The following is a 26,881-nucleotide window of genomic DNA, read 5'->3' as shown; positions in this document are numbered from 1 at the left end:
TTAATAGCAAGAACCTGGAAGCAACCTAGATGCCCTTCAATCGAAGAATGGTTAATGAAGATGTGGCACATCTACACAATGGAATACTACTCTGCAGAAAAAAATAATGGTATCTTGAAATTCGCAGGCAAGTGGATGGCACTTGAAGAAACCATCCTGAATGAGGTAACCCAGTCACAAAAAGAGGAACACAGTATGTACTCACTCATATATGGATTTTAGACCTAGATCAAATGATCACCAGCCTATAATTCACATCACCAGAGGAACTAGGATACAAGTTGTATTCTAAGAGATTCATATAAAGTCCCTCACAGAACTGGGAAGGGACAAGTCCCCCAGACCTCAGGTATAGTGGGGGAGGACAGCTAATGCAGAGAGAAGTAGGAGAAAATGAGAGGGAGGAGAGGAAGGCATGTGCGACCAGGAGGATTGAGCCTGGTTAGGAATGGAAAATAGGAAAGAGAGAGAGAGACAGAGACAGAGAGAGAGAACATAAAAGAGGGAGCCAATATTGGTTTGAAGATAAAGTTGAACACAAAGAAAGGTCGAGGGAACTACAAGACTGCTCCCAACTAACAATCTCAGCTTCCGTGGAAAGGCTATCATAAATGCCCTTCCCGGAGAGTGAGATCAACAACTAACTTCTCCATGGAGTCCTCAACTAATGCCTGTTGAAAACAGGAGCAAACACCCATACATAAACACTGAGTCAAACTAGAACCCAGAAGCAGATGGAGAGGACAAGACCATGCGGTAGAAGTACATAGAGACAGCTTACCTGAACAAGGAGGAGCTAAGGGCCACTAGACTGATAGCTGGGAAGCCAACAGGGGTCTGACTCGGACCCCCCTGAATATGGGTCTCAGCCAGAAGGTCTGAGCAGTCTAAGAGACCTCAGACAGTGGAGCCAGGATGTATCCCTGGTGCACAAAAGGACTTTGCAAAACATATCCCCCATGGAGGGATAACTGCCTTATTCTAGAGATAGGAGAGAAGCCCTAGTCCCTACTTCACAGGACCTGTCAGATCTACATGACCCCAACTGGATGGCATTCCCCTACATATTGTATTGTGGTGGGGGGTTGGGAGGGGAGGGTGTTTAGAGTGCATGGGAGAGGGTAGAGAGGGCAAAAGGGAGGGAAGGAAGGAGGGAGGGCTTGGGGGGAGGGAGGGAGGGAGGGAGAGGGAACTGGGATCAAAATGTAAAATAATAAAAAAAAAAAAAAAAAAAAAAAAAAACGCTTTGACTCCAAAATTTAAGTTGAAGAACAAGTTACTGGGGAAAAGTATTTCTATTTTTGTTTCCACAGAAAATGAAAAGATGTGGATTCCTTCCAGACTAATGTGGTTTGATCACACCAGACCGCCTGAAACAGAGTACAAGCTGATCCTACATTCCAAACAGCTGGACAAAACAGCCCTACAGACTACAGCTAGGATATCTGAATCTTCTTCAAATCCCCCAAGACAGCGCCCCTTACCAGCAGGAAGTAGTTTGGAAAGAACGACGCCCAAATTCCCAAATATTGTGTATAAATGTTTGTTTTCATTTAATTGGACTTTGTTATATAAAATTAAATAAAAAATACTCTATATGCATAAAAAAAAAAGAAAAAAAAAAAGATCTGATATGTTATCACTGGTACCAAACCACTGAAACAGTAGACAATTCTGTCCAGAGTCCAGTGGCCTGGAGACCAGAAGAGGCGGCAAGACAGAGGGGCTCACTGCTTTGGTACATAGTGGCTGTGTGTTTGCTGGAAGCTATCAGCCTTCCTGGCTACTGGCTACTCTCCCTTCCTTCCTTCCTTCCTTCCTTCCTTCCTTCCTTCCTTCCTTCCTTCCTTCCTTCCTTCCTTTCCTTCCTTCCTTCTTTTCTTTTTTTTTTTTTTTAGACAGGATTGCTCTGTGTTTAGGGCCCTGTACAGACCCCTGAGGCACCTTGAGCAAGCCTGAAGCTGTTGGCTAGAACTTCTTGCCCCACAGCTGCTATTGGTACTCTTCCTGGTACTTCCCCACACACCTGGTGGGGAGGAGCTAAGCCTAAAAATCCTGTTATTTTCTCCCGCTGTGCTGTAAATCAGTATATAAGCTCACTCCATCCCCTCAATAAACTGGCATTTGGCATTCAGACATTGCCATTGAACGAATGACCTGCTGTCTTGTCTCTTATTTCAATCTCTAGGCCTTCGCCTGATTGGTGGAACAGATCGTAGCGCTGGTGCTACACTGCCTGGCCTTGGCTGTCCTGTAAGTCTCTCTGTAGACCAGGCTGGCCTCCAACTCAGAGATCTACCTGCCTCTGCTTCCCGAGTGCTGGGATTAAAGGTGTGTGCACCCACAGCTAATTTCTAAGCTGGTTCTTCAACCTTCTCAAAGATTCTAAACACCTAAAAATCATTAAAAAAAAAAAAAATCCTTTGTTGCTTGAATTGCACATGGCAACTGTTAGTCAAGAAACTTCACAACTGCATTTCTGGGCGAAAGCAAAAGCTGGTGCCAACACTCACCAACCATGCTACAGTGTAGACAGTCTTTTTCTTGCATTCCTTATTAGTATTTTTTAAGCTAATACCAAATTAGTCTGGTCATAAGAACCAACAGGAGCACTTAACAAAACCAAGGTGTTTTTTCACCTTGGAGGCTGTAACTCAGACATAGGACAGATGTGAAAGAATGTACTTTTAAAAACAATCCCTTTACTTACCCAACCCTCCATGCCACCACACTTATCAGTAGCACAGTCCCAGATATTCCTGTAGTCAGGCGGATTGGACAGCACTGCCTAGCAGAAAGCCTTAGAAGACTTGCTAGGTCCATGGCCTAGTTTTGTAAGGGAGAAAAACTCCTTTTTATGTTTAGTTAAGAAAAGGAGTTGGGAATTTCCTAGTGCAATGACTAATGGGATACACAGGCTTTGGTTTGACAGAGACCTGGGTTTGACTCTCAGCTGCAGACTACTCCATGTCTAATAGATCATAAACTCATTCAGTTACATCCACAGAATGACAGATGCATCCACAGAATGACAATGTGAGGACCACATGAGAGAGTGTATATTGCTGGAGCTTACATCAAACACTGAGAACAGTTGAATGAGGAGCAGAGGAGTCCCCAGAGGGAAAATGTCTTCCTTTTCTTCCTGTTGTACCCCCAAATCCCATGCTCACCAGCACTTTTTTCATTACGAAAAAGATTATTATTATTATTATTATTACTTTTAGCTCTCTGGTAATAAGAGATACCATGTTCTCGGCAGGCTTAGTATTCTTACAGAGAATTAAAATATTCAAAGAAACTGCTTATTTTATAAGCCAAATTAATAGAACAAATTTTGAAAGTATGCTTTGATTCAAGGGAAGTTCACTTTGAGAAACATTTTAAGTACACAATGTGTATGTCAGCAAATCTGTCCTAATTGTTCTAAGCCTATTATTTCATTTTTAAATTTACTTGTATAAAAAACATATATTTAAAATAGTTTTTAAAATATGAAAAATAGAATAATTTTCCCATTGAAGAGGGAGGGATGATTCATGCAGCCTTAATAAGCAACCTTAATAAGAACCCACATTAGTCTGATTATAGCTATAGATGGTCCCATACAGAAATGCTTATAGATATGTGTGCATACACATTAGCACAGACACACTTATGTCTTTGATCTGTCACCTGATAGCACATAAAGCAAATAATGTCCCATATTAACAAACTCGCTGACTTCCTGATTTGGCATATCACCTTGCAATGGGAGGAGTCCGAGCTCAGTGGACAAGGAGCTGACTCTAGCAGTGAGGCATGGAATAATCATGATGAGCTGTCTTTACAGTGTTAGAAAGTAAGAACACCCCGTATTGATGGGAATAAGTCAAAGAGATGTAGGAGTCAACGGAAAGAACCTCAGTAAAATAAAGCTATATAGTTAGAGAAGAAACTGTGGGGTTATAACCTAAATATAAATATAGGTGAGTCAACACTCATATAAATGATAAATTAAGAAATGGAAAGAAAAGGCTTACTCTTCCATGCAGGAAAATTACAAATAAGCTATACAGATACCTTTCCTAAAGGAGGGGGAGCTGATGTCTCCCCCTCAAATTTGAGTGGCCCACAGAAAATTCCTTTCAGAGAGGACAGTACGGGGAAGGGGAAAGAAGTAACTTTCCCATGGGGAAGCCAGACAAAGTCAGTGCTGCAGCCAGGTGACCAAGGTCAACCGACATCAATAGTCCTGATAAATCATACTGTGCTGGTAGTGTTTATTTTTGACAAGACATAATTAAAACAGTACTCTACCTCTGGGTGTTTCCTTCTCCAGGGCCACATAACTCCAGTGTAACTGTAAGAAAAACATCAGATAACCTAATAGATGGGCATCCTACACATACCTGACTAGGAATCCTTCAAAATTCCAAGAAAGTCAGAAACAACAACAAAGAATGTTGAGAAACTTTAGAATCAAGAGGAGCCTGAGAAGTCATGACGGTAACTGTAGTATGGACCCTGGAAAGGGTCCAGGAACAGAGAAAGCATGCAGGTACAGTCATGGAGATGTGAACTTGTTGAGATTAGTTCATCAGTTATTCAAATGCACTGCCATGATGAAGAAAGTTAAAATGGGGAAACTGTGTGTGTGTGGGGGGGGGCAATAAGAACTCTATATTCTTGATTCTTTTTCCTGTAAATTTCAACTTGCTGTGGAGAAAAACCTAGTGTTGAAAGGCTTCCCCCAGTTGTCTCTCACCTAATGCTTATCACCCTCAAGCAGGTAAACACTGTTCTTAGTTTCCTATCCACATATGTGTGTACAGATGTCTGTACACATGTATGCAAAGGCTTTCAAGGCACATAGCAAACAAGAATGCTCACATTCTTGATGAACTCCTTTCCATATAGACTGCACCATGCAAAAATGCAGGCTATGCCTCTTGTCTTCCCTGGCTGACAAGACAGTTCTTTCCTCTTTTATAACTATGTGGAAACTACTGTCTGACTGTTTCAGGAGCTCTCTAACCAGTAACCCAGTGGCTTGCTCTCTGTTGCTGTTACTATGCTTCAAGGAGTAACTTTGCACATCTATACCTATTATTTAATAGGGAATGCTACATGTCAATTCCAGAACAGAACTACAACATCAAAGTGGGGGTGCATTTGTAGTTCAGACAGATAAAAACTACTCTGTATCAATTTACAGTGTCCCTAGCAACATATGGACATGTATCACCATGCTAACTGCTTTTGCATTTTGGGTTTGTGTTAATACATGGAAAACTGGTCTGTTAACTGCTTTGCTTTCCTTCTGTCTTATTTACAATATTTAACTTTGATAGTGCCTGGTTTTGAAAGAAGAAATACTGCATTGAACTCCAAAACATCATAGCTCCTAAGAGGATCTATTATTCATACATTAAAGAAGCTCACAACAATTTACATTTTCAGCGTTACTAGCTTCTGCTGGGACAGATGCCATAAAATTATTTCATACTACTTATTGGTATATGTTTTTAATGTGCCACCCTCAGCCTGAAACAGCACCTGGTTCCACCAGTGTCCAGGAATCTACACCTGGGCTGCAGTTCAAAGTCAAGGAGATAATCTATTCTATGAGAGAGGAACTTTGTTGTAGGAAGGAATGTCAGAGCAGCTCTTAGGTAGAACTTGCCACCACAGGCCTGATTTCTAGTTCATAAAATCAATACTCTGTCCACTGGAGTGAAATATATCAGTCCCCAAGTATAAGAAATTTATTTGAATATGACTTCATACACTCAATTCAGAAATGACCTGTTCATTCTTTTTTGTTTTGTTTGTTTGTTTGTTTTTTACAAGCCACAAACAATGTGGCACAGCATAGATAAGAAATTTGGGTTAATTTTAATGGAAGAACTAGCTAGTAATAACCCTGAGCTGTCAGCCAGGCATTTATAATTAATATAAGCTTCTGGGGGATTATTTGGGAACTGGCAGGTTGGAGAGAAGCCTCCCACTACTGTGTTGGTTTTTAGGACTGTAGATATTTCACCCACTAAAGCTGATGTAAAGGAAGCTATGTGGAATGCATTCTTGGTGCCTGGCTTCCTCATGCTGTGTCTGTGATAGTCACTGGCATTATGGTAGATGGGTATGATCTGTTGATTCCTCTCCCAAAACAAACAAAATTGATGATATGTTCATTATTAAAATAAATCACTACAAAATGTAGCTTAAAGTGTTCCCTAACTTTCTCCCAAATCTTTCATAACATACCTGAATGTTCCACATCCAGACTCAGCTCCCTTAAGGCAGCCAGCCTTGCATTGTTAAAAAGCTGTGAAAAAAAAACATTCTGAAATCTGCTTGCCAAAATCTTAATGTCTGGTCATAGTTGAGGTAGTTGGAAAGAAACAAACAAGATTTGTTCCCTTTTCTGTATGGAAACCCACTAAGAAATGATGGGACCTCTTCTTACAAATGGTACACATTTCCAGTCACACCATAGTCCTCAGAAAAGCCATATCCAGAGTCTAAAACAGCACTTTCCATTGAGAAGAGGATTCAGCACTGTACATATGGCTTCAGTTATGGACCAACTATCAAATGAAATGCTACATGTAATTCTTTGAATGTTAAGACATGCTCTATATTTGTTACTTACTAGCTTTGTAACTTAATACAAATTATTTAACTTGACTAATGTTGAATTTTGTCACTAGTAACAAGAGCATAATAATGATAATTAAGCCCTAGGCTATTTGTGAATGAAATGAAGTAACAGATATGCTTTAGCGCATGATGAACAAATAGCTAGTGCTCAGTAGATGTCAGAAACTATCAGGATATGTGGCACCATGAGCAAGCAGCTGAAAGGGGTTGCTGGGAACAACAACAACAAAAAAATGATGATGGCTTCAACACCATTAGCTCTGAGAAATCTGGAAAGACTGTATTTTATATTTCAAAGGAACTTATAAGAATTGATTGTGTGCTCAGCAAAAAGGAAGGATGCTTTGATTTACTCATATTTTATGAAAATTGTTACATCAATATTCATAATCTAAAGAAGCTTAGTGCATTCCTTTCTTCTGATCCCTTTGTCTGGTATTGAGAACAGGGTTATTTTTTAGCCTTGTAGAACAAACTGAGAAATGCATTCAATTTTTGTTTGTTTTTAAAAATGTTTTGGAGGGCCTGGAGACTCAGCTCAGTCCTGGAACACTTGCTTACTGAGCACAAGGCCCTAGACTCAGTCGCTAGCATAGAAAAAAAAAAAAAGGCTTTGTAAAGTTAGGATCTTCTGTTCTTTGAAAGTTTGGTGGAACAGGCTTACACAATCTTTGGCCTGTTCCCTGGGAGAAGACACTGCTTTGTTTGTTTGTTTTTGTTTTGTTTTGTTTTTTTTTTATGTTATGAGACTTTTAGCTTTTTGGAGGAAGTCATCTTATGATATATTTTCCTTTTTAATGTGTGTATTGTGTGCAAACATGTTTCATATGTGTGGGTGCTCATGTGTAGGTATATACACAAAAATACAAACCTATGATATGGTGGTGCCATAAAAATTCAATAGAAATGTACCTTAGGAAAACTGATTATGTAAAACACAACATCTGTACTGCTCAAACAACTCTTTAAAAATATTAAGAGGAGGCTGGGAGTGGTGGCATTCATTTCGATCCCAGCACTCAGGAAGCAGAGGCAGGGAGATCTCTGTGAGTTCCAGGTCAGTCAGGGTCACACAGAGAAACCTTGTCTTGAAAACAAACAAAATGCATTAGAGGAGCTGGGTTGTCCACACACATCTGGAATCCCAGCACCCAGAGGACTGAAGCAAGAGAGACATGAGTTCTAGGTCAGCCTAACTCCAACAAAACAAACTGCTACCAAGAGAACCTTCAGTGAGTCAACTCTAAATAGGAAACCAAAAGACAAAAGAAAAACTGTTAAATATTACTGTTAAATATTACAATTTTGGGGGGCTGACAAGTTGGCTCAGAGGGTAAATGCACCTGCTATCAAGCAAAATTACTTGAGTTTGAGCCCCAGGACCCACATGGCAGAAGGACAGCACCAACTCCAGCAACCTGACCTTTGACCTCCACATTTGCTCAGTGGAACCCAAACAAAACTCACCCCACCATGTGCATGTAATATGAAAATTACAACTTTTAAATTAAGTTTACATTTTTCTGACTATATAATGCTACTGAATGTATGACTCCTTCCTTTTCTTCCAACATTCATCCCTCTCTAGACTTCCATTATTAAGTGTTCATTCTATCATAACACACTACCTCCAGGTTCAATCTTCCTAGAATACCACCTTTTTTCCTTTATTGATTCTTCATGGATTTCGCATCCTGCATTCCAATTAAAATACCATTTTTAAAGTTATCTTGATAAACAATTTAAGGCAGAAATATGTATTCCTTAGACTTAGTCCCAAAATTGTCCAAAATTCTGGATTCATGTTTAAAAAGAAAAGTAAATAAAAAAGGCGTTTGAATACTGGATTTTGTAATGCTATCTTAGTTATGACATCAAACTAATGAGCAACAAGAGCAAAACACAGAAAGGGACCCTGTTCAGTTGGGAATACTTTTTGTCTCAAAGAAAACCATAAATGGGTTTGAGAAGACAACATAAGTCATGGGAAAGTCACATATATGATAAGCAGTTTATATGTACCACATATGAGACACTTGTATAATTCAACAGTAACAAAACAAAAATACCTACATCTTTAAAATGGGCAAGGGACATGCAAGACAATTCCCTATGGAAGATACCAAATGATCACCCAAAACATTAAAAGCTATTAAACGTGCAGAGATAAGAACCTGGTGCCATTATGATTCAAATGCTATGGTCACTAGAGGAATAGTATGGACATTGTTCAAATGACACAGACATCCAGCCTATGGGTATTTATCAGAGAACCCAAAGCAAGGCCTCAAGGAGATACCTGTAGACCCACCTTCTCCACAGCCTCAGATGCAATGAGTAAAAGGTGTAAGAGGCCCAGATGTCCACGGGAAGATGAGCAAAGAAATAACCAGGAGTGCCCACAAATGCAATGGAATGCTGTATCCAGCCAGGACTGAAAAGAATTCTGACACCTGTGACAGCACACATGACAACCAACATTGCCTTATCATCTTACCTATTTGTACAATGTTAGAAAAGTCAAATTCACAGAAACAAAGCAGACAGAGGGCTGGCTTCCTAGAGCTCAAACAGAAAGGAAATGAGCATCCAGTGGCTATAAAACTTCAGTTTTGTAAATGTGAAAAAGTTCCACACATGTACGGTAGAGAGCATAGATATACTTTAAAACTCCTGAACTGCATAATTAAAAATGTTTTAAATGGGCTGCTTGTGGTGGTTCATGCTGAAGGAGGTGGAGGCAGGAGGATCACAAGTTAGAGACCAGCCTGGGCTACACCTTAAAAAAAAAAAAAGTTTGAACCAGGTGGTGGTGGCACATGTCTTTAATCCCAGCACTTGGAAGGCAGAGGCGGATCTCTGTCTCTGTGAGTTAGAGACCAGCCTGGTCTACAAAGTGATTTCCAGGATAGGCTCCAAAGCAAAAGAGAAACCCTGTCTCAAAAAACCAAAAGTTTGAAAAGGTACATTTTAAAGTTATGCATTTTATCACAACAAAAATATAAAGAATATTACAATTAAGAGTTATATTTCAAGTTTTGAAAATATTATCACTTTCCTCCGCAAACTGTTAAAAGTTTTAGAAATAAAACATTAAAAATGGAAATAAAATCTGGATTCCTCTTACACAACAGCATATGCTCCGTTTTCCTTTTGCATCCTAAGCCCTATTACTACTTTCTTTTGCTGAAATCTTACTTTGTACTTGAAAGGTATCCACTTAATCCTGCCTCTTTAAATGCAAGACTGCAAGGGACAATTGCAAACACTGAGCAGAGATGACCCAAGACTGTTAGGATATTAAGAAGAAGGCAGAAAGATGTTCTGTGTTAGTTAGTCACTAACCCCAGGAAGGAATTCTCTTTACCTAGTGCTTCCTTCTGCAGATCATAGCACCTGGCTTGCAAGTTTACTTCATGTTGCTTTGATGCCTGCATCTCCTGAGACCTCAATATGGCTGCATCCGACAACAATTTGAGATTTTTCATTTCCTCTTCCAGGCACACCTTATTTTTCTGGGAGACTGTCAGACTTTTATTTAACATATCTATCTCTGTAAAGAAAATTCAAAGTTTATAAACAGAAGGCATTAAATCACAACCCTCTAAAACCTGATTTTCTTTTAGAAAATGTATGTGTGAAAAGATGATGACTTTTCTGAGAGTGAGACACCTGGCCAGAGGCCAGATTTCAGTGTGGTAGCCGTTCTGAAAAGAAACAAGGAAAAGGGTGGACTGGTAAATGATGCACATATTTTTAGCCTTAAATTACACAACTAGCAATACAAACCGCTTTTACACCCTCACATAGGTCTGAAAAGTATAATACCCGTGCTGTGTTCGGGGGTTTGCAAATGTGCAGCATGAGTGGCTGGCAGCATTTCTAAGACAGCTGCTGGCCTGCATTCTAAGTGGTAGGCATGGAAAGGACCTGAGGATGGAGCATCTAAAACCAGCAGGCAGGGAGGTACAAAGTACCAGTTAACAAATATATTTTAATGATTCTAACTGAGTGAAACCAGAATATATTGTATTAATTCAACATCATTACTTTCCTTCCATTTAATTTTTTTATTTTACATATTGATCCCAGGCCCCTCTCCCTCCCATCCTTCCATGACTCCCCCTCCCCCAAATCCCATCCCACACACTCCCCAGGGAGGGTGAGGCCTTCCAGGAGAGATCATCAAAATCTGTCAAGTCAAGTAGGGTAGGGCCTAGGCCCTCCCTTGTGCCTGTGTCTCTAGGCTAAGGGAGTGTCCCTCTGTGGGGAATGGACTCTCAAAGTCCTTTCGTGCACCAGGAATACCATTTAATTTTTAAATGGCTTTACAGTGTCGCTTGCATTTCACATACCTTCTTGAAAAAGGCATAGAGAACAATCATCAATCAGAATAATTCTCAAGTTTTCCCTTCACCAGTGTTTTCAGCATTGCCAACATAAACTACCACTTAGGCAGCAAAACACACAATGAAAATACTATGTCATTTGTACAATTCAGCTAATTATATTAACGAGGGTGTGGACTATGAGAAATTCTGGAGAGTTTTCTAGGAAGGTTACCCGGCGCTGCCTTGTTTGGCTAACCCCTCCGAAGTTGTGTGGTGGATTCAGGTGTGAGTGGCTTGGCTTATGGCTCTACCATGTCTATACGCGAAGGAGAGATCAAGGCAGAGATCCACAGGACAGATCAGGGAGCAGGCAATTCGGTCAGCAGCTGACAACAGCAGGGCATAGGAAAGAATTTCCATAAGGATGGTGCAGAGCATAACCAAGAATGTGATCCAGCCAGGCCGAAGATGTGCACACCCTCAATCCCAGCACTCAAGAGGACACAGTAGCCGCATGTTTGTGCATTCCAGAGCAACCTGGTCTGCATAGCAAGTTCCAAGACAATGAGAGGGACAAAATGAGATTAGAGAACAAAAGGATGCGAGGGGAAGGGAGAGATGGAGGGGTACAGGATGCTCAAGAATGTGAAAAAGAACAGGAGAATGTGGTACAAAGAAAGCAAAGCAAAAGCTCTGTTCCTGGGGGAGGGGTGGTGGTGGACATGTGTCTGGGAGAAAAAAGTGGCATTAACCACTGACCTGGGCCTTGAGAAGAGGCCCTGGTAATTCTTGTCCTTTAGTTCCTTTTTTCAGCTTGCAAATGGAAAACCTAAAGAAACAAATGGTGGATACTAAATGCATGTTTCTGCTATGCTCTAATAGTTACATTATAGGCATTTCACCCACTGAGAGTAGCTAATATGCTTCTAAAACAGTGTGATTCTGAGCCTGTTTCTGTGAGAGTGATGACCAGCACATTAATGTAGAAAGCTTTATAAAACAAGGCAGCTTAGCAGAGTGAGACAAACAGAAATGCTTCCTGGGTATTTTTACAGCCGCAAAAGCTGCTTCTAGTGGCTGAATAAACTATCCCATACTGTAACATCTGCCTGTCTAAGTCAGAATGACACTGCAGAGTGGGACACACATGCTGTCACCTATTTCTCATTTGCCGAAGTGACTCTGCTTAGGTTTAGCTGGCTAATTCTGTTAGTGAACACTATCGTCTCTAAAATAACTAATGTCAATGTGACTTTCTATCTGACATTAAGAGGCAGAATCTGCAACACAAGTTGATTTGTGAAATATAGTCTATTTCCATGTCCTCATTGAAAAGGACAGCAAGATTTCCCAACTAATAGGGACTATGGCATTTCCAACACAGTTTATCAGGAAATTAAACTCAGTGAAGGTGAATTAGCACAATGAGCTAAATGCTCCTCTATCAATGGCTCATGCTGTTAACATACAATTCTATATTTCACCATTATATAATTTCACACTTATCAGTTATTTGTCCCAATCTGGGGTTCAGAATTATGATCCCCACCAGGTCAACCTATACTGGTTACTGTACCAACTTGAGCCTTTCTGTTTCAGCACAACCCACAGACACAATATTATGCTCACACATGTGGCCTGCCATAGCTCATATGCTACCTGGTCTACAGAGCAAGTTCCAAGACAGCCAGGGCTACACAGGGAAACCCTGTCTTAAAAAAACTAAGAGAGAGAGAGACTCAAAGGGGAGTTTGCAGCTTAGTGGTAGGATACGTGCACATATGTGTGAGGCCCTGGGTGATTCTTAGCAATAAACACCAACAAAATTCATTAGCTAAAGCAAGTACTAATCTCACACAAATTAAATTGTTTAACTTATTGAGGTTTATTTCTGTTTTTGCAGTTCTGAGTTTAGTCAAGTGAAAGTACAATTATATTGTGTCATTATGCTATTTCAAGAACTTTGTAACCTTATTATCAGGGAATTCCAACATTATACCCACTGTGTGACCATTAATTCACATGACATTAATCTTATTACAATAACAGGAAAGGCCTTTAAAAACTATAGTTATTAATTAAAGAAGTTGAAAAGCATATTGATTTAAAGCCCTTTTTATTTTTAAATAGTTTACAGAAAATTACAAATAGATGTATAGAGAGGTTCCATTTCCCCTTTACTCCCCAGAGTTAACCAGAGGGAAACATGTTAGATTTAACCAGCTGTGCACAAACTTATACATGTTTGCATGCTTGTTCTATGCAGCTTCAACACAAGTATGATATTCTAGTCTGCTTTGTATTGCTGTGATAAACACCTCAATAGGCGGCAACGTGGAGAGGAAAAGGGTTTATTTCAGACTACAGTTTACAGTCCATCATAAGGGTGAATGAGTGCAAGAACTCAAACGCAAATCTGGAGGCAGTAACTGAAGGGGAGCCCATGGAAGAGTGCTCTTTACTGGCTTGCTCCTCACTTGCCCTACTTTCTTATACAACCCAGGGCCACTGGCCCAGCATCCATAATGCCCACAGCAAGCTGAGTCCTCCCACATCAACCAACAATAAAGAAAATGCCAGGCCAATCTGATGGCAATCCTCCTGTTGAGGTTCTCTCTTCCCAAGTGACTCTCCAGTTACGTGAAGATGACAAAAACCTAATAAGGACATGTAGTTTTACGTAGTTACTGCCACACTCAAAATATGGGATCGTGCACCACTGAGCTCAAATCTGCTGTTTGCAGCCAGCTCTTTCTCTAGCCTACCAGTGCTAGTCCTCAGAGACTGCCTACCTTTGCTTTCACATCCAAAGGCATTATGTCAAGACTGATATATAAATGGAGCAATAAATGATTTTGAAATCAAACCATGAGCTAGAATTCATACATGGTGCCATGAACAGAGCCAAATACCCATAGCTGGCTAGGTCACAAACCCCAGGGAGAACCTACAACTACCATTCTGCTAAACTGGAATGGTAATAAACTGCTTCCTAAGTTCTATGCACCATTTGTCAACCTTCATCAGAGAAGCATCATTTTATATCAGTAGACGGTGATTCATACAGAGACCCATACTGCCCAATGGGCAGAGAACAAGACTCTCTGGAGAGCTCAGCTCTATTGGCACATCTATATCATGGTCCCTATCTCAAAGGTTCAGGGTTCATAACAGAAGGGGAGGCTGAAAAACTACAAGAGCTAGAGGTATTTGCCATACACAACAAGGCCTTTGTACAGATGAACTCACAGTGGCTGTGACTACAAGCACATGATTAACTCAGACAAAATCCCAGCATGAATGGAGAGGGTCATGAAGTCCCATCCTAGCCGGAAGTGACTGCAACTGTGGGCCACTGTGGGAGGGAGAGTCAGTTTAGTTAGGGATCGGGCCCCTGAGAGGCTGCCAGCACTCCAGTAGATGATCCCACAGCCATGCACTCACATGCTTCTGAAAAAGAGCTGAAGTTGGGAAAGGAAAGTGGTGAAGAGGATTGGGGCAGGGTTGAATGGGAGAATATATTTGATCACAAGACACAGATTCTGAAATTGGCTTTTTTTAAACTGGGAAAGTTTTCTTTGATGGTCATTCAAGTTATTGCATGTATTGATAATTCTTTCCCTTTTGCTATTGATTCAGATGATGTAGAACGGACATAGCACTGCCTGCGCTTCACCCACGGAAAGGTATCTGGACTAGTTTCAGTTGTGAGCTGTTATGAGTAAAACGGTTATAAACATTTAAATACCGGTCACATATTTCAATCCAGCTTGGGCTATGGGCTGAAGGACAGGAAGGAACAGGGAGAGGGAAAGAGGGAAGGGGGATGGATGGAGGGGTGGAGGAATGGAGGGATTAAGATGAAAGTGACAGATAAAAGCATCCCTGATTCAATTCACATTACCCTCAACATTTTGTAAATATCAAACTAGAATCATGGTTTCATTTTTTAAAGTATGGAAAAGTTCATCCCTCTACTAATTTAGACTAACCAAAACCTCTGAAGCAATGTATACCACAAAGCCATGTGTGTAATTTAAATCATCTTCTGAAGATTTGAAATTAAATTTAATGATGTATTTAACTCCAGTTATCTGAAGTGTCATATTTTACCAAGACGCTAAAGCCACATTTCAAATGTTCTATAACCACGTCTGATTGGTGGCTACCACAGTGGATAGACAGTACAGTAGATGTGACACTTTTTCAGGCATTACTGGTCTTGGCTTTTGAGAATACTACGTTCAATTTATTTTCTCAAAGCTTGAAGGTGTGAAAGATGTTTATTCCCATATCACCTAGAACTTCTGCTAGATTTGAAGTGCATTCCAAGCAGCTGTAAAAAGACCAGCATCAGCACCTTTCAAGTTTTGCACATACTTGTCCCACTTGGCACAGAGTGCCCTGGGGCTGAGATCATGCAGATAGTAGTGAGCAAGGAGGAAAAGAAAAACCTCTTACCATAGCAATATCTCAGCCGCACACACCCATGTGTTGTGTGCACTCACCTCTTGCTTGAGAACAGAGTATGCTGTCCTTGTGTGTGTGTTTCTACCTTCCAGCTTTGGAAGAAAGCCCTGTTATTTTTTTCTTAAAAAGACTACAACCTAGTATCAGAGGGTAGACAGTAAACAACAACAAAAATCAACAAACGGACAAGAAAACTCCCAACAGTGAGACATTGTATCACGAAACAAAGGACAGAGATGCTTAGATGAAGAAGGTTGTAAAATAATCTGCAAAGCCCCATGGACTGCTGAGAGGAGAGCTACTGTATAGTGTTTGGGCGAAATGTTCTGTAGATGCTTAAGTCCATTTTCTCTAAATCATTTAACTCTAGTGTTACTTTGTTTTTTGACAACATGACATGTCTACTGGTGAGGGTGGAGTAGCTGCGCTGGTATTAGTCTTTGCGTTTATACCTAATAGTATTTATTTTGTGAAAGTGGAAACACCCAGATCTAAGGCATATATGTTTAGTGCTGTAATGTCTTCTTGATAGATTGTTTTCTTGATCAGTATGAAGTGACTTTCTGATTAATCTTTTGATTTGAAATCTACATTGTCAGATATTAGAATACCAATAATTGGTTCCTGTTTTCATTTGTTTGAATACCTTTTTCCACTCTGTTACTCCAAGGTAGTGTTTATCTTTGTTGGTAAGGTGTGTTTATTTTGTCTTTTGATTAGGAAATTAAGAGCATTAAACAGAGTTAAGAATGGTAGGTATTAGTGCAAACTGCCTTGCTAATTTTGTACTGTTTATTGTTTTATTCCTACCCTGCTTAGCCACAGCCTGAGCATCATTAATAAAGTATGCTTTTCCTTTTCTTGAATCCAAATTATTTCTTTGGAATGGCTTAGTGTTCAGGAATCCTCTTAGCATGTGTTTAACTTTTCCTTCAACTATGACAGATAATGTTGGCTCAAGAATAGTCTGTGATGGCACCTGTGGTCTTAGGACTTGAAATACATTGTTCTAAGCCCTTATGGCTTTTAAAATTCCAGTAGGTGACTTGGTCTTCTCTTGTAGCTTTTAATACACTTCCTTTATCATGTTTACTTAGCATTTTAACTATTAAGTGACTAGGGAAGTGTGTTTTCTGGTCCTGTCTATATGGTATTATAATTTAGATTATAATTAAGAAGGAAGGAAGGAAAGGAGGAGAATGAGAAAAGGAAAATATATAGGAATAAAGGGCTAAGTAAATAAGATATGGATGAAAAGTACAGCAGACAGTAGACTGGTGGGCAAACATACACAATAATTCAGAAAGCTAACTGAACAATAGACACACAAAAGCAAAAGTACCACGAGACATATAATATGTGAGACTGGAGATTAAGAACACAGAAAATAAGAAGTAAAAAGAAATGTATGGAGTTAGTCACTGGTACATCTGTGTTGAGTTGAAATCACCTTCCTACATTGCTCTCAATCAGGCTGAATCTGCCTGGTGTTGTCTTAACTGGGAGCCATCCCCCTGTAGACTTGCTGTTCCTCATTGTTCTGGTGTGTGGTGAAGGAGAGGTCGTAAATCCTTCTCTGGTGGCTCCCTCAGACTCCTGCACTCCACCCTGACTTCTGAGGCCAAGGATTGCTTGGTGTGAAGGTGTCACTTCCCCAAGGTTTTGACTTCCCTTTCCAAGGTGTCTTGATTCATTCAGATGGTTACTGATGCCAAAGGACCTATGTGTGGCTGGGTGCTGATTCCCAGTAACCCAGCCTGCTTCCCTGCAGAAATCTCCTCTGGGTCAATAAATTCATTTGCAGACCTTGTCTTTTGCAAGTAGCTTATTGAGTATTAACTTGACTGTTTTCTTTCACCAAGTTTCCGTGGTTGTTGTGTGACAAAACTTTTTGTTTGTTTGTTTTATTTTGTTTTTCAAGATAGGGCTTCTCTGTGTAGTTTTGGCTATTTTGGAACTCATTCTGTAGAACAGGCTGGCCTCAAACTCATAAATATCCACTTGCCTCTGCCTTCCAAATGCTGGGTGTAGGCGAATGTACCACCACCACCCAGCATGACAAAACTTCTTATGGGGAGATGTTACACACAAATCTACTCACTCCAGATAGGGAGCCTGTGACAGACCAAATTAGGGATACCACCAAAGTTCAAACTGATGAGCCATGAGTTTTATTGGTGTTACTTACAGGGACCAAAATGACTCAGACAACTGCATTATAGAGGCTTACCCAGCCTGGGTGACAGCTCACAATAGCAGTGAAACCTAGAGCACACTGTATAGCCTGTAGGCAGCTCAACAGGTTGGAGAATGTTCTCTCCAAGTGACTGATCTAAATTTGCTTTTCCCAGGCAGCTGTATCTTGGCTTGTCTGAAAGTCTTCTCTGTAGCTTTTTGTTTTGTTTTGTTTTGTTTTGTTTTTTGTTTACTTTGGAAGGGAGGAGCCTGAGGAATCTGGTCATCAAGCATCTTTTAAAAAAAGATTTGTTCTTATTTTGTGTATATTTGTGTTTTGTCTGCATGTATGTCTGTCTGTGCACCACATGTGTACAGTGCCCATGGAGTCCAGAAAGGGTGTCAGATTCCCTGCAACTGGAGTTACAGCTGCTTGTTGGTGCCATGTGAGTGCTGGGTTCTCTGTGCAAGAGCAATGAGGGCTCTTAACTTCTGAGCCATCTCTTCATTTCCAACATGGTGAGCCTTCTAATGCATCATTTTACCCACAAGTCCAAGTTTATGTTGCATTCTTGTTTTATTAGTATCTCCCCAGTAATTTACTTCAAGAAACTACTCTTTGCTCATGCAGAATGAACTCATCTGCTAAAATTTTATCACAAGAAATGTTGAGGGAGTGTGACCACATCTTAGTTCTACTGCTGCTCTGGTTAGTTTTTTGGTCAATGTGACACAAGGTAGAGTCATCAGGGAAAGGGAACCTCAACTGAGAAAATGTCTGTAGGCATATCTGTGGGACATTGTGGGTTTTTTTTTTTTTTTTTTTTTTTTTTTTTTTTTTTGGATTAATGATTAACATTGGAGAGCCCAGACCACTGTGGGTAATGCCACCCCCAGGCCAGGGGTCCTTAGTTGTATAAAAAGCGATCATAGATAGTAAAGCAGCAAACAACACTCCTCCATGGCCTCTGCCTCAGCTCCTGACACTGAGTTCCTTCTGCCTTGAGTTCTTTCCCTTTATAAGGGGTTATAAGCTATCAAATGAATTAAAGCCTTCTGTCTCCAAGTTGCTTTGGTCATAGTGTTTATTACAGTGCCAGAAAGCAAACTAGGACAACTGTAATTTCTAAATTACCTACAACTATTTCTTTCACTAATGTATTGAAACCCCAACACCAGGCTGGTTATAATAAACATCTTCTAAATTTTGGTTAATATTCACATTTTGACATGAATCATGAATGCTCTTAATGCATCTATATGGTGAATCCTAATGACAGTATTTATTCTTAATGACATCTACAGTGCGGAATCATTTCAAGAGCTTTTCCATTTACTATGTCCTGATGAATCAGAGAAACCACTATCCTTGATAATGATAAGCATAAAATTTATAGTGAGACATAAAGTCAAATCACTCCCTAATCCATATGCTGCAAGATGGCTGGTGCCAATTTAACAGGCATGAAAACATTACTAATCTCATTAAATTCCATTAGAGTTCGTGGGTAAGGTTATAGTTTGAAAGGAATTTGTTTGTTTTTCCTTTCAGACTATATCTCACCATGCTACTCAAGATAGCCTTGAATTCTTTGAATAAGTTATCCTTGAGCCTTCATGTAGCTGGGGTAGGAGGTATGTACCACCAGGCTGAGGTCATTTTACTGAGCAACAGTTATCATCAGTAGGCTTTAAAAAGTCAGGAAACTATTTTGTAAACAGATGTGCTGTCATCCCAGCTTTGTTGTTCCATTTATAGAGAATAGGCAGAGCAGATTTCATATGACTCTCAAAGAGTCCCAGGATTTGGAGGATGACAGATGAAAAGGGGGCTTCCATGTCAAGTCAGCTTTTATTGGTGCCTACCAAGATAGTCAGCCTATCCTTTGAACCTCTGAAGCTAGGCAATGACACTCTAGCTATGAAAAGTTCCAAATGGTGTCCTTTACTAGCATAAAAATGTTTCACAGAAAGCCTGGTATTTACAAGACCAAGCGTGATGGTGCACCAGGGTAAAACAGAACTTCAATGTCATCCTTGGCTATACAGGAAGTTCAAGGGCTGACATGAGCTAGAAACTTGGTCCCCAAAAGAAAGTCTATTGTTTCATGAGGTAACCTTCACCAATTATCGTAACCAGATGTTTCAGATTTGTTGTTGTTGTTGTTGTTGTTTGAGACAGGGTTTCTCTCTGTAATAGCTCTGCCTGTCCTGGAACTCACTCTGTAGACCAGACTAACCTTAAACTCAGAGAGATCGGCCCATCTCTGCCTCTGAGTGCTGGGACTGAGTACACCACCACCGCTAGCTTCTAGATAATTTGATGCAGCTTCGAAATCAGAACTTGTCTTGTCTTGCTTGGATGCTTATATTACAAAGACATTTCCCCCCCTTAAGCCTCATGAGCCAACTTCTGTTAGCTTAAATTTTTTTTTCCCTATAGTTTTCTGACTTCTCTCAACCTCCGTGGGTGAAAACTTTATCAGTAATAAATTAGTAATGAAGTTATTTTTCTTCTGTATGTTCACTGAAGTAGCACTCTAGTTCTCACAGGAACTTTTCCTTTGCATTCACAACCTGAAAATCTGTTTCAGTACTTTCCACCTATCTTGTTTTTTTTATTTCCTAAGCTTAATCATAGTAGCTTTTGATTTAAAGGAAAGAGACTTTTCTCTCTCCTTTAAACACTTAGCATCCACTGTGCGGTTATTAATTGGCCTAATGTTGGCATTTATATGTTTTTTTTCCCAGACAGTAAGTTTCCCTGCTGGTGCAATAAGCTGGATCAAGCCAAATTAGGAGAATAACAACAGGCCTAGTGAGGACAAAGCGGCTCCGTTCACTGGCCTCAGAGAAGAAGCGCTCCTGGGCCAAGGCAGGAAGGTTTTATAGACCTTAGGCAAGGGGTGATGTCATACCAGCCATGAGCTGGGACTGTGCCCAAGCATGGTCAAAAGCTAGGTCCCTGGGTAGGCACTTGGGTGCCATTCCTTTGTTCAGAGTTTTCTCAGCGTAGACCAGGTTGGCAGAAGTAAGGCTGATGGTGTTTTCTAGTTTGTGCATGGTTGAGGAAAGCTCCAACCCAACAGGTACTTCCATTTCAGATAAGAGGAGGCCCAAAAAGAGTGAACAGACACAGGGATGTCTGTTTTTGAAGCAATCAGAACACAGGAGATTTGTTAAATCTAAGTACACTTTCTTACATGGTGTGGTTTAGTGTCCAAAAAACAGTTATAATACTAAAACTGAAAGTGGCAATTTGCAGATAATTATTAATAAAAAACGCTGTAAGAATTACCAAAATGTGACAGCATGTGTGCTTATCAAAATAGCACACATCATTGGAAAAATGACCTAGAGAGACTTGTCCAACAAGGGTGGTCACAAACTTCCATTTATAAAAACTATCTGGTGCAATTCAAGGTTGTTCTGTACTGACTGCTCTATTTGGGGGAACATGGGCCATACTTTTAATATTTCTTTCTAAGTTATGAAATTTTGGGCTAGGCAGTGCCACATACCTTTAATCTCAGCACTTGGAAGGCAGAGGTAGGAGGATCTCTGTGAGAGTTTAAGGCCAGGCTGGTCCTCAGAATGAGTTCCAAGACAGTCAGAGCTACAAAAAGAAACCCTGTGTTGAAAAACAAAAGCCAGACCAAGAGAATGAATGAATGAATGAATTTTGAATGAATTTTGGATTGTGTACTGAGCACTGTGGTGGTACATTATGGAGATTTGGTTCTATTTTGCCTCCCCAGAAAAGTATTAAGGGAGAGGGAGAAATGGCTCAGAGGTCTAAGAGGACCTGGATGTGGTTCCTAGCACCCACAGTTTCAGGACACTGAAACCCACTTGGAATCATCAGCCCCAGACACACAGATACACACAGACTAAAACATTCATGAACACCAATATTTTTTTTTAAAAAAATTAGGAAGTATTTGTTTCTGCTTTGCTTTGAGGAGCAGTTAATTTAGCTAAATCCAAACTATAAAGTCTGTCTCTACAAGGGAAGATGTCTGTTAAAGTGTCAATCATTTTACTCTCAGGTGGGCTTCTCAGTCTCCCTTGTGCATATGCACTCTAGAGAGAAGCCAGGCAGCTCAGCAGCATTTCCATGCTAACTATTATTTGGGGGGAATTGATATGAAGAGAAAAATGTTCAATACATCTATATGCTTACCAAGAGTAATCAGACTTTTGACCACAGCTTAAAATTGAATGTGTCATAGCTTATGTTAGATAAGCATATAACTGCTCAGTTCCAGGAATGAGTGACCTTAATGTTTTCCTACAGTACCAACTACTTATAAAGAGTGGACCCAGGTCCCAACACACAAACAAATAGCATGATTACATAACTATGATTTTCCAATTAGAGACAAAGCAATTAGGGTGTAAATATATGTAACAAACCTGCCAAGGCTGTATCACTTATAGATTTAATCTGCAGAAAAACTTCTCCTTTCAGTGAAGTCCAGTTTTGAAAATTATCACATATCTCATATTTAATACTGGTTAGTTCCCTTTTAGTAAAAGTAAGTAATAAAAGGGTCTTATTCCAGAAGTATTTGTATTCTGACAATCTTCGACTGCAATTAGTAAAACAAAAAATCAGGATTTGCAAACACAGAAAACACAACAGCATATATTTCTTCAAACGTGATCATATACATAATCCATTGCTCAATGGAAATCATTTTGAAAGTGAATGCAAATCTGAGAATAGTGAAGGCACACTGATGTACACAGCAATGCTGAATTTCTTCTACTTTATTATTATAACTACAAAGATGACAGACATCTTCAAATACAGTAATCCAGACATAGGCCAAGGCTCCTGTTGGAGCCAAGCAAATGGTAATCAGGGCTGCCTGGTGCTGTTAAACCTGCTAGCTCACAACTGGCTTTCTTAAAATGGGCCAAGGAGAATTATAATGGTAAAAATGCTCATTTTGGGGTTGGGGGTGAGCTGGAGCCATGGATAAGTAGTTAGGAGCACTGCCTGTTCTTCACAAGACCCAGGTTCAATCCCCAGCATCCACATGAAAGCTCACAATCATCTATGAGTCCTGTCCTGGGGTATACAGCACCTCTGGGGAAACTGTATGCATGTGGTACACAGAGACTGATGTAGGCAAACCCACCACCAACACACACACACACATACACACAGTAGAGGTGTAAGCAGACTTCCTTCATGCATCCACTCAACAGCTCTTTACTATCAGTTATACAATAAGTCATTTATGAAAGGTAGGCAAATGGCCAGCAGGCTTATCAACAGATGCATTAAAAAATCATGAGCTCAGAGAATTTTTTAAAAAATATTTGTGGTATTAGAGAGTGGATTGAAACAAAAACCCAACATCCAAAATACTTACCCAGCATATATTTTTAGAAATATTGAATCTGTGTCATTTATCATTTTAATTTAACCTACTATTTCTTTTTTACTAAAATAAAAAAGAATCATTCTTATAGACATTCTCAGTGTATTTAAGGGCATGTATTTCCCAGTGTTGGGTTTATGGGTTTATTTATTTATTTATGTACACTTTATGCATTATAAATCTACCAGGGAATCCATGGGCTGAGATTAACATTTTCTGTGCTGGAGAATTCCAAATCTCAGGCTCTGGATTGAAAGAGTTTCTGTTCCATCAGAATAAATAGCCAAGAACTATCAACCAAGAGGAAACAGAAGGGGGGGGGTGGCTGCTCAGCAGTACAGTGTTTGCCACACACGAGCCCTCAGTTCAGACCCCAGACTCATGTAAAAATCCAGCCTGATGGTATGTACCTACAAACCCAGTATAGGGTGGGCAGAGGTGTGAAAATCCCTGGAGCTTGCCGGGCAGCCAGTCTGGCCAAATTAGTATGCTCCAGGTTTAGTCAAAGACCCAGTCTCAAAAAATAATATACAGAACAGAGGAAAACACACCATACATGCACACACAGACATATGAGTCACCACACTCTACATACACACAAAAATGCATTAGCTACTATTCTTTCATTGTCAATGTCACTATACAGAAATAACAAAAACAGGGTGTTAATAGAACGAGCTATTTGCTCAATTATGTTTTATTAACAAAACAATTCAGTTGATAAAAGGACAACAAAGAAGTGAAGCCATTTCCATTTTTTCTCAAGATTTGAAGTCAAATGAGGAACTGTTTGAATACTCGTAAAGTTAGCATCTGCTGTGTGTCTTTAGTATTTAATATTTTCAGTTCTTAAAGATACTCTTACCTGAAGGTTTGGGATTGTTTTTGTTTAATTTTTAACTCGTGTTGTAGATGACCTAATTCTTTCTGTACTCTCTGAAATTCATTTTGTTGCTTTTTTAGCTGCATGTTTGCATCTTGAAATCTAAAAAAGGAAAAATATTATTGCATGCCTCAATATTTCCTAGTAAGTAGCATTTTTAAATGAAAATCGAATATAATAAAAACAGGTAGCTAAAGAAAACTACTTATCTCTATATGTATTATATTCAGAAAAATAACTGTATATAAAAATATGCAGAAATAATCCAAATCAAACAGTTGCTATCCTAGATGAAAACAGAAGTACTTATAGGTGGGAAGAGAATATATAAATACTAATTAAAACAGAAAAAAATTAATTTGATTCTATTAATGATGTGTATAATTTAATGTTAAATATTACAGAAATTGTAAGAAAAAATAGTAAATATTTGCTTTTATCCCAGTTCCCACCGCCACAGGCAACTGCTTTCAGTTTTTTCCAGTTTCCTCTAGCACTTATCTCTATTCTACTAACACATTTATATTATTTCCTAATATTTTGTTTCAGATACAAATCAGTTAAAATGGTTCTACTACATATAACTAAGATTCGAACATCATCACATACACACAATTTCTCATGAAACATGTAGTTTTTGGTGGCATATAACAGAAAAAATAAAAGACCCAAAGTCAGATATTGGGGTTCAAGCTTCAAGCTGAAGACCAGAGAAGCAAAGCAGCCAAGCCAGTAGCTTGGCTTGACCCACTGAAATGGCAATCCTGTCCCCAGGAATCCTCAGAGACAAAGGGCTCTGAATTCCTGTCTCCTCCTCCTTTTGTCCCCTTCTCCACCCAGCCATATCCCTCCTGTCTCTTATCTCCCTAGTGCTGGGATTAAAGATTTGTGATCCCAGGTGCTGAGATCACCTTTGTGTGAGCTCTTTTAGGATTGGATCAATTTTGTGTAGTCAGTGCGGCCTTGAACTGAGAGCTATCTACCTCTTAATCTTGAGTCCTGGGATTAATGGTGTGTACCACCACCATCTGGGTTCTATAGCCAATTAGTGTGGCTGCTTTGCTATTTCGATGTCCAGTCCCCTTAATAAATCATAAAAAACATATCATCACAGTGGCACATACATTTAAGGAAACTGAGATAAGAGGATCACAGCAAGTTGGAGCTGAGTTATTCTTAATAGTGAATTTTAGGCCTGCCAGAACTACAGAGAAAGACCTTTCTCGAAACAAAACATGCTAATGATAATTTGTAATGTTTCACTTGCTGGCCCACAATGGAGACAGAAGCTTCAACCAGAACATTTCCATTTCTGATCAACAAAAGTAAGAGAATAATGCTTTCAGAATCATCTTCTCCAAGAACCCCTGAGTACTTCTGATGAATTTAAACCACATGGTTACACTTCAAGCAAAACTGGATAATGCAGTTCTTGAACTGGGAAAATTGGCCTCCAGGGTTAGTAACCATTCTGCTACAGAAGTGGGAAGGAAAACTGACATTGTAGTCAAGCGGCAAATAGAAACAGATCTTCCTAACAGTGCTGGGCACCCACACCTGCCATTGTAGTCAAGCAGCAAATAGAAACGGATCCTCATAACATTGCTGGGCACCCACCCACACCTGCCACCTGCCCCTGCCCTTTGTCTGATAAAATAGCACTTTTTATTATGTTATGTTCAGTATTTCCATCATCCCCACTGATGAACACACTCCGTGCCAGATTGCATTTTGTAAGTATTTGCTGGCAGTATTACAATGTTCTCCTTTTTTTCTGTCTCCTGTGTTCCTGCCATGAATTTTTCCCAATTTTTTTGCCAAGAAGCAGGCTTCCTAGAATGCTCTGCTGTGACATACCAATCATCTGAGATTCCCCTTATCTTTCAAAAACTACCCTCATCTCATTTTCATATCACATGTACACGCTGCTGCTGGGGTTTCCTTCTTCCTAGTTTATCACTTCTGCTAGAATAAACTCTCTAGAAGATTTCTCTACATTGAGAGGCAAATATGAAAACTGAAGTTCTGAGGTTATAACCCAGAAAACAAAATTGAGCATATCCATTAAACAGATATATAAAAGAAAGAAGAAATTCCTCCCTCACTGGAGATTTTTAATTAATAAATGCAGAAAGAATAAAGGGAAGAGAAAATATCTACAATAAAATCACAATTAAAAAACTATTTCAGACAAATTCTATTAATAGTTAAAGTTTTAGGTAAAAGAGAATATGTACAGTTTCAAGTTATCTGCTCCAAGATGTTATTTTAAAATGGTGATCATTTGACAGTGGAAAAACATTGGGAAAACAGGAATAACCTCAGAGTACATGCTGATGTCATTGTGTATAACCTGAAACATGCTAAGAAGAGAACAACAATTTTGTGTCAGTTTGTTTTGGTTTTTCCTAAAAACAAATGATCTCAATATAATTATGCATAATGGCAAACACAAATTGCAAGGCAATCGTTAAAATGACCAGGATTCTTCAAAAGTCTCAAAGTCATGAACGGCAAGGGCTGAGAAATATCACAGATTGAAAAAACTCTAAGAACAACAAACATTCTAGACTGAACTAGAAAAATTGAACATTAGCAGAAAAATGATTAAGTCAAATAAAATCTGGAAGTTAGTTAATGTACTGTACCAAGATTAATTTATTATTTATAATTGTACCATAGCTACATAAATCATTAAATTTGTGAGAATCTAGGTGTCTGTGAACTCTATACACTATTATTGAGATTTTGTATAGTTTAAAATTATGTCAAATTTGTTACAAGTATATGACTTATGTACATACAATGAGTAATTTTTATATGTTAAATACATCTGTAGTATAAATTTTAGTATAAAACAATAGAGATGTTTTAAATATTGTAAGTAATACAGTATTTTAGTTTTGTTTCTTTTTAAAAACAGACAACCTTCATGACAAGTGTATTCCTGTACGTATCCATTATTAGAAGGAAAATAAAGTACA

General features: G+C 39.3%; 1 protein-coding gene across 1 annotated transcript in view; it reads right to left on the bottom strand.

Moving 5' to 3' along the window:
* Lekr1 (leucine, glutamate and lysine rich 1) overlaps positions 1-26,881 on the bottom strand; it is a 167,492-nt gene that overhangs the window by 84,184 nt on the left and 56,427 nt on the right. Inside the window, exons 4-6 of the mRNA XM_051199068.1 lie at positions 23,880-23,999; positions 22,038-22,213; positions 10,013-10,198 (exon numbers count right to left, since the gene is read on the bottom strand). Coding sequence (XP_051055025.1) covers positions 10,013-10,198; positions 22,038-22,213; positions 23,880-23,999 — 482 coding nt within the window. The remainder of the gene's footprint in view (positions 1-10,012; positions 10,199-22,037; positions 22,214-23,879; positions 24,000-26,881) is intronic.

The sequence above is a fragment of the Phodopus roborovskii genome, unplaced genomic scaffold (genome assembly GCF_943737965.1).
Source record: "Phodopus roborovskii unplaced genomic scaffold, PHOROB, whole genome shotgun sequence".
NCBI lineage: Eukaryota > Metazoa > Chordata > Mammalia > Rodentia > Cricetidae > Phodopus > Phodopus roborovskii.
Note: the sequence above shows the minus strand (reverse complement) of the source record. Positions and strands in the feature narration are given on the sequence as shown.